The sequence below is a fragment of the Nothobranchius furzeri genome, chromosome 4 (assembly GCF_043380555.1).
Source record: "Nothobranchius furzeri strain GRZ-AD chromosome 4, NfurGRZ-RIMD1, whole genome shotgun sequence".
Taxonomy (NCBI): domain Eukaryota; kingdom Metazoa; phylum Chordata; class Actinopteri; order Cyprinodontiformes; family Nothobranchiidae; genus Nothobranchius; species Nothobranchius furzeri.
This window is the reverse complement of record NC_091744.1, coordinates 46,279,970-46,288,242: the sequence shown is the minus strand read 5'-3', so window position 1 is coordinate 46,288,242 and position 8,273 is coordinate 46,279,970. Positions and strand designations below refer to the sequence as shown.

The 8,273-nt window shown below is 42.6% G+C and overlaps 1 protein-coding gene across 1 annotated transcript; it reads right to left on the bottom strand.

Annotated features, from left to right (window-relative positions):
• Positions 1–5,234: 5,234 nt before the first annotated feature.
• Positions 5,235–6,988, bottom strand: LOC139069721 (myb/SANT-like DNA-binding domain-containing protein 7). The gene is made up of 3 exons (XM_070550607.1): positions 6,619–6,988; positions 5,723–5,920; positions 5,235–5,601 (listed from the first exon to the last, which is right to left on the bottom strand). The coding sequence occupies exons 1-3, from the start codon at positions 6,986–6,988 to the stop codon at positions 5,336–5,338; spliced, it is 834 nt and encodes a 277-aa protein (XP_070406708.1). The 3' UTR covers positions 5,235–5,335.
• Between the last annotated feature and the right edge of the window lie 1,285 nt (positions 6,989–8,273).

The following is an 8,273-nucleotide window of genomic DNA, read 5'->3' as shown; positions in this document are numbered from 1 at the left end:
TCCGTGTCTGGTCGGGATTACAAAGCATTCAAAAACACCAACAATAAAGTTTTAAGTATCAGGCGTGACATTAAAAGCAGACGCTTTGATGCTCCACCTGAGAGTAAATCTGTAAGGCTTGTTACCAGCATTCAGACATCAATTCTGCTTGCTTCACAGCCAGACAGGACACGGGGAAAGTGTTATCTAAATCCCTGCAATAAAAAGATCCAATCTTCTGATTTAAATAACCCAGTGTCCACAAGATGGATTTCATACTAGATATGAAATTTTAATGTCTTGTGGTCCTTAATTAATTGTAAGTGACCCTCATTAACCCTCACATGGTCAACAGTGTCAAAGGCTGCAGTCAGGTCCAGCAGGACCAGAAAAGAACAGTCCCCTGCATCACTGTGAGTCGGAAGGTCATTAGAGACCCTAAGAAGAGCTGTTTCAGTAGAATGAGCTCTACAAAAACCTGACTGGAAGCTATCATAGATGTTATGTTCATCAAGAGCAGCTGTGAGTTAATTTAAATGATGAGAACCAAGTGTGCCTAACAATGGACAGTGGGGCCAATATAGTAAAAGCAGTCTCTCTAAACAAGTGGACAAGACTTTCCTGCTTTGGCCATTGTCTACACATTGCTATTGGTAAGTTTATTCTATATTTAATGCTTGCACACTGAGCAAACATGAGCTTAATATTAACTGTGTTTATGAATTGTATTCTGGATTAGTAATGTGACAAGGCAATAGGCAGTGTTTTGAACAGTAATTATTTCTTTTAGCTAACGTTTATTGTAGACATGAGCTAATGTAAATATGTAATGCAATTTCCCTGAGCTTCTTTTTAGGAGGCTTGCTCATCTTGATTTACAAATTTCAATTCTAATAAATTGAGGATCAACAATTTCAGAGACAAAATCAGGTTTATATTTATAAAGTTCAGGCCAAGTCTCTAAAATGGCAGTGCCACTGCCAAACTATGCCATTTGACCTTTCTCATGTATAATGCTGTGATTATCAGAGTAAATATATTCAATAGTCAAATGCAACAGTTAACATTTTTTGCAAACTTGGAGAGTTTTGTAATTGACATCCACATTTACTATTTCAAGAACCTTGTCTCAGCTGAATGTTGAATCCAAATCGACTACTGGTGTGAAGGCTTAAATAAATTAACCTTTAATATTAAATGCACATATAAACTTCATATTATGTGCATTAAGATTGAATATTAAATGCAATTTTTTAAACATTTTTGTTACATCTATTTTAATTTAAACTAACCTTAACTTTTTTCTTAACTTTTCTTTTGTTTTGTTTTGTTTGTTTCTTTGTTGTTTTATAGAGAGAAGCATGAGGGACACCAGGACTGACAAAGCTGTGGGAGACTGTAAGAAGATCGTCAGTGTTTTTTCACACAGCTGGAAAAAGCAGTGAGCACTCAAAAATGCTCAAGAAGAACTTGGCCTTCCACCACACAAAGTTGTGACTGAATAGCCAACACGATGGGGATCAAGGCAAAAAATTGATCCAGCGGATCCTTGAGCAAGAAAAAGCCATTTCGCAAATCCTGGCCTCTGACAGATCAACCGGGCATCTGGTGCCTACTTGGCAGGATATTGACATTTTAGATTCTGTCAGCAAAGCCTGTTCAACAGTGAACTGCTGCAAGGGAAAGAAGAAGACACAGATCTCACAAAGACAATAAAAAGATCAATATTGGACTACATGAACACCAAGTATGGTGACGAAGAAGTTCAGGAACTGATCAACATGGTGACAATTGTTGATCTACGCTTCTGCACTCAGTATATGAGCCAAGAAGAGATCCTGGTGGAATCCCCTTCTGTCGTGTCAAGTGAAGCTGGCCCTGCCACCCAGGTAATGTCACCTGAATCATCAAAAGAAGCTGAGAATGCATGTAAAAGACAGAAGAAGAGTCTTGGAGGTTTTTTCAAGAAACCAGCTGAAGTGCTGAACACGCTTTCTGAAGCAGAGTAAACTGAGGTTGAATTAAACAGCTACCTGCATGGGCCACTTGCTGATGGTGAAAGCAATCCCATTGCGTTTTGGAAGGTACATGAGGTGAACTTCCCTAACATCAGTCATTTAGCCAAAAAGTACTTGTGCATCCCTGCCACTAGTACACCCTCAGAGAGGGTGTTCAGCGCTGCTGGAAATGTAGTGGCATGCCAAAGGTCTCTTCTGAACCCAGTTACTGTGAATATAACAGTCTTCGTCCTGGCACTCGCAGAGTACAGACGCTTCTCTTTTTGCTCCTTTATCTTTTTTCCCAAGGCTCTTTGTCCTGTCTGCCCACAGAGCGCTTCTCTGCATTTCTTCTGAAAAACTCTATTTTTAACTATGGATTTGATAAACTGGTCATTCAGCGCGATTGATAAGATTTTTTCAACAATGAGGACGGAGCTGGTGGCTCCCACATGCCCACAGGGGACACACCCAGCGGGGTATATGTTGGATTCCTGGAAGGAGTGGAAGATCGTATGCCTCTCCCAGCTGTCCATTGAGGACGTCGAAGACGTGTGGATATTTGGCCTGATGATCACTGGATTTCTTCTGATTGGAGTGGGAGTATATCTGGTTTTCTGGAAATTTGGGAAGACGGGAGCGATTGGAGGGGGACCCGCACCCACGGAAAGCACCATCTGTGTGGAGACCTCAAAGACTGGGACGTTACTCGAGGTGAATCGTAAGCTGGACAATGTTCTAGCTGCGATACCGGTATTAGTGCGCAAAATGGATGTCATCTCGGAGAGGGTCACCGGACGGTATGGACAAGTTTAAAAACCTAAATTGGCTTCACTGAAGGACTGGAATGATCAGTTTAAAGACTGAAAGCAGAGAGGAAAATTATCTCAGCCTGACCCAAACAAAGTCTTGTTATCCGAATCTGACGCCAGAGCAGCCTCGAGATGCTAACAACAAACCCCCACGAAGGAATGCAGACAGATGCTGTGAAACCCCCCTACTCCCCCCGCCTTCGGATTGGTGGACTTCCGCCTGGCGAGGTCATCAACCTGCAGGAGTCAATGTGCTCTGCGCTTCTCCCGGGATCTCCCTCCCACCTGTGGCTACAGTGGCTGAGCGCCATACATGGCTGCTCTCGCTGGGGAAACAGGATCCCAGCCCCCCCCCCCCCCCCCCCCCCCCCCTCCATCCGCCTCCCTATTGGTGTGGCTATAAGCTCTCTTCCATTGCCTGGTCTGGAACGGTCAGGTGCCTTAACGTCACACAGCGCGACGAGAACGCGCCAAAACACAACAACAATGGAGTCCAGTCAGCAGCGCGTTCTTTCTGTTCTTGGTGTTTGGTAAATTCTTTACACCCACATCACGATAGCGTTTAGAGCTATGCTGTGCACATGGAGGAGGAGGGCAGCTGAAAGGCGACAACGCTTTCTGAAATCAATATCGGACACGAGGCATAACTTTCTACTGTTGAGACAAAGACGGAGGCGCCAGGTGGTAAGTAACTTCTAATGCTGTAATACATGTCGTTATAATCTCTGAGGGGGTGTCTAGGGCAACTATCAAAAAAGAAAGATTAAAAAAAGCACCAAAATCAAATGGTTTGGTTGTATATTGATCGTTTTTAAGACATGCTAAACATGAAAGGCCAACACATTGTGATGCTAGTCAACACGAGGGCCTGAATCCTTCACTCTTTACTTCCTGGGCGTGTCATAGATAAGTTGTGCAGCTATATTGAAATTATTATAATTAATTATATAGGTAATTACAAGCAATACCACATTTGTGCATTTAATAAAGTGAACAAAACATAGCCAGTCACTGGTAGCTCCATAAAGAACAGCTGTTATTTTAACCTTAAACAAATTCTATGCATGTGAACTTTTTGTCTATAACCATACTGTTTCAATCTTTTTCACAGCACTATTGTTTTTACTTTTACTGTGTTATGACTGTTTAAATTTTTTTTTAGTTGGCTCTTTTGAATCAGCGACGGCAACCAACTGTGTGGGCCTTCAGCCGTGCCAGCGCCTTCTGGGATCTGACCATGCCAAACTTCACTCCGTCAGATTGGATAGCTCATTTCAGAATGTCAGAAGAGACCTTTTCATATCTTTGTTCCAAGCTCCGTCCAGCCATGCAGAAGAGGAACACCAACTTCAGAGCCTGCGTGCCACTCAGGAAAAGAGTTGCAATTGCACTGTGGAAGCTTGCAACCAACAGTGAATACAGGAGCATCAGGCTTCTTTTTGGTGTCAGCAGGACCTCTGTGTGCCGCTGTGTGCAGGACTTCTGTAAGGCTGTCTGTAAAATCTTGCTTGCCGAGGTTATTGCTTTTCCAACTCTGCAAAAGCTACAGGAAGTGGCTGACTATTTTGAGACCAGGTGGGGTGTTCCTCAGTGTGTGGGTGACATTGATGGTTCCCATGTCCCAATAATCACACAACAGGGATTCCACACAGACTACTTCAATAGGAAAGGTTGGCATTCCATAATCCTCCAGGGCATTGTGGATGGCAGAGGCATGTTCTGGAATGTTAATGCAGGTCAGCCAGGTAGCTTACATGTTGCCCGTGTGCTGCGATTGTCCACATTTTGGGACTTGGTTGCTCATGGACAACTGCACCCAACTAGTACCAAGAACATTGAGGGAGTAAATGTAGGCTTTTATGTGCTCGGGGACTCTGCCTATCCTCTACAGAACTGACTCCTAAAACCATTTTCAGACAACGGTCGTCTCACTGCTGAACAACAGGCGTACAGCAGGAAAACGTCCAGAGCCAGAGTTGTGGTTTAAAATGCATTTGGGAGGCTAAAGGGTAGGTGGCGATGTCTTCTGAAGAGAAACGACAGTGATGTAGAGTTTCTTAAATACATGGTGCTGACCTGTTGTGTGCTTCACAATATCTGTGAGAGCCATGGGGAGGAATATGTAGAATGTGACGCACCTGCTGATGAACCAGTGGTTGCAAATATGCAGGAAGTTGCAGAGGAGGGCAGTGATGTGCGTGAAGCTCTGACCAACCGCTGACCTCAATTTGTGTTTTTCTTTCCATTTACTTTGTCTATTGTTTTGACACTTTTAACTGTTGGAAGCCTGTAGTTTGAACTGAAATGTTTGTTTTATTTTCAGAACTTAATAAAGTACACTATTTTACTGTTAACAAACTGTTGCACCTTTCCATTTTAACATGTATTTAAGGTGGGCTGTAATGTAATCTACATTTATTATGTAAATTTAAATTTGCGAGCAAAATTGTTTAAGACAATTCATGCATACCTTGTTTTTCTTTGAAAATTTATTGATAAAAAGGACAAACGTGGGATAAAAAGATTACGGGACAAATACACAGCTCCTTACTGCCTGGGTGGTGGCAGGAAGTCAGAGGAGCTGCCCATTCTTTGTGCGACCAGTCCAAGAACAGCATTTAGGGCACCCAAATGTTCAAAATATCGCTCTGCGATCTGTAATTCATGTTGCCTTGCTGCTGCTGTGTCTTGTTGCATCCAGTTAACCTGCTCCCGGCTTATGCCTTCCATTCTGTCCATCTGCCTGCCATCTGTGATCTGCAACTCATCAAATATCACCTGAGTCCGTGCTTCCAGTCCCTGTCTTCGGTCACCTGGAAACAACAACATTGACAATTACATTTGTGTTTATATGGATAACAAAATGTCAGTTGTCCTGTGAACTTGTCAGTTTTGTTTATGCACAAAGCAATTTTTAGAATGGTCAGACACTACCTGTGCGTCGACGACATGGTAGATGTTCCTCTCGAGTGGTAGTGGACAGAGGTGATGGTGGTGGTGAAGGAACTGGCCGAGGTGATGGTGGCACAGAAGTTATGGACAGAGGTGATGGTGGCACAGAAGGTCCTGGAGTGCTACTTGAGAAAGTGGATGGTTCCTCTGAAGAGGGAGTGTTTTCCGCTTCAGATGTGTCTGAAAAACACAGATCAAAAAATTAGTCAGTAAGAAAAGATCACCAAATAAATCAGTAAGAAAAGCACAATATTTTACAGTAAAAGAGCATATAGGCATATAGTAAACTTAATAAAACTACTTTGAGTTAAGGCCATTTTGTCATTTGGAACATGTCCACTAGATGGCAGTAATTTGCCAGTGACGTATAGATTAACTGCAATTTAATGTTATAGTCTTATTCATTCAAAAAATATATACTTGTTAAAAGTCCACTCTAGGCTAAAAACACTGCTGGCATGACTTTTGGGATCTTTATAATATTAGATCAGCTCGCTGCTCCTCACTGTGGGTGCTCAGCTGTATAAAACAATGGAGATGCTAAAAACACTGAGATGCTAACGTGAAAGGCTAACTGATTTTGCCATGTTTTAAACAATGAGACGCTAACAAGAAAGGCAAACTCCGCTCCAGCCTCATGTACTCAACAAGGACATGCTAAACATGAAGCTTATATCACGAACAGCGTGTTAAAAAACACGAGGGAATGCTAAATGAAGGTTAACATAAACACGAGGGGATGCTAAGGCTGGTTAACACGAGGGGATAAATCCTTTACTTGCTGAGCATTTCTTAAATAGCTGCTGCTATTATTCAGAGTTTTTGGTGCTGCAATGAATGGCCTGCAGAGCTAAAAAGACAACAAACGAAATGCTTACCAACAGGGTTTATGAGTGACTCCAGGATACTGGTCGCCGAGTCCAGGCCTCCTTCGCTGCCTAGGTTTGACGGTCTGTGTCCATAAATAGCGTCCACCACATCGTACCACTTCCATGTACTTCGCCCATTCCCACTACGGCCGTTGCTGTCCTTAACTGTTCTGTTGTGGGCTTTTATTTTTTTCAGCTTCGCACGACACTGTTCGGAGGTGCGCTGGAATCCTTCAGCTGCCATGCGCTGAGAAACTTCTTTGAAGACTTTCTCATTTCTTATCATCCCATCCAGCTCGGCCTGAATGTTGCTATCTCCGATGATGGTGAGGAACGTTTGAAGCTCCGCATTGGACCAAAAGCTATTACTTGCAGACATTTTCGCGCACAAGGAGTACAGCCAAACAAAAAAACTCTGGAACTCAACTCACATCTTTCCATCCACTGGGATTGTCGCGGGTAGTTACGTAATTTCTCCCCCAATCAGAGGACTCTGGACCTTTAACGCTGTGGCTCCGCCCAGACCAAAAATCTCTGGACCCACAACAGAAGGGGTCCCGCTCTGGCCCGCTACTGGCCCGGTTCGGGTAGGTTTCCTGGACTGGTTCAACAATCGAAACAAAATATTTAGCGACCCGATCCTTCCCATTCCATGCCAGTTTGGTCGGTGGAAAAGACCCATTATGTTGTGTTGTCTGAAGTCTGTTGCTTATCTGTCTGAGGTGTTTTTTTGCAGAGCAAAGCTGCCCTCCTTGTGGGAGAGTAGCTGTGAAGTGCCTTTTTCCCCCTCCTCCCGAATCAATTCCTCATGTTACCCTCTTATCTCTATTAAGGTAGCGCGACTCAGGGTTGCGAATGACCACAGTCACCAATTCTTGTCATATGTCTTGCCCATGTATGTCTGATCTCTGAATTGTGTGTACTGAAACTCTAATTTCCCTCTGGGATTAATAAAGTATCTTTTAATTGAATTGAATATGCTGGTCTTCTTGACCAGAAATCTTAAAGTGTGAGCCCTGTTCTCTCTTAAAAGCTACCAAATCACACTAGTATGTAGGGATGCACCGATCAGGTTTTTTGCTGCCGATCACCGATACCGATATCAAAGAATGCTGATCACCGATACCGATCACCGATACCGATCACGTGGATTGGCCAGAAATTTTCTACAACATCATAATGAGTGCTACAAACTACATAATCTGGGAATAAAGGAAATGTAACCTAATCTAAAATGGTCTGTATTAGGGTTGTCACGGTGTGAAAATTTAACCTCACGGTTATTGTGACCAAAATTACCACGGTTTTTGGTATTATCGTGTTTTTTTTTAAACGTGCTACATTTTCACACAATTAAATAAACACTGTATATCAGGAAATATTGTCCTCAGTTTGTGTCTAAATTTTGCCTAAAATGTGTTATTTTGTAATTATGTTGTTTATTTGTTTACATTTTTCCCCTTTAGTCTTTAAAATACCAATATTTGCCCATAACTTCGTATTTTATGTCTGTTTGATGTCATCATTTAAAAATATTAGATCAGATGATACTCTGTACTCAAGTAGCCTTCTAATCAGATACTTTTTTTTTTACCCTTACTTGAGCAATCCGTATTTCAGGAAAATATTGTCCTCGGTTTGTGTCCTTCCAGTGAGCTTTGCAG

Coding starts and splice junctions, on each gene's coding strand:
- LOC139069721 (XM_070550607.1), bottom strand. CDS start 6,988: ATGTCTGCAAGTAATAGCTTTTGGTCCAATGCGGAGCTTCAAACGTTC. Junction 5,921..6,618: donor GTCACTCATAAACCCTGTTG/GTAAGCATTTCG, acceptor TGTGTTTTTCAG/ACACATCTGAAGCGGAAAAC. Junction 5,602..5,722: donor ACCATGTCGTCGACGCACAG/GTAGTGTCTGAC, acceptor TGTTGTTTCCAG/GTGACCGAAGACAGGGACTG.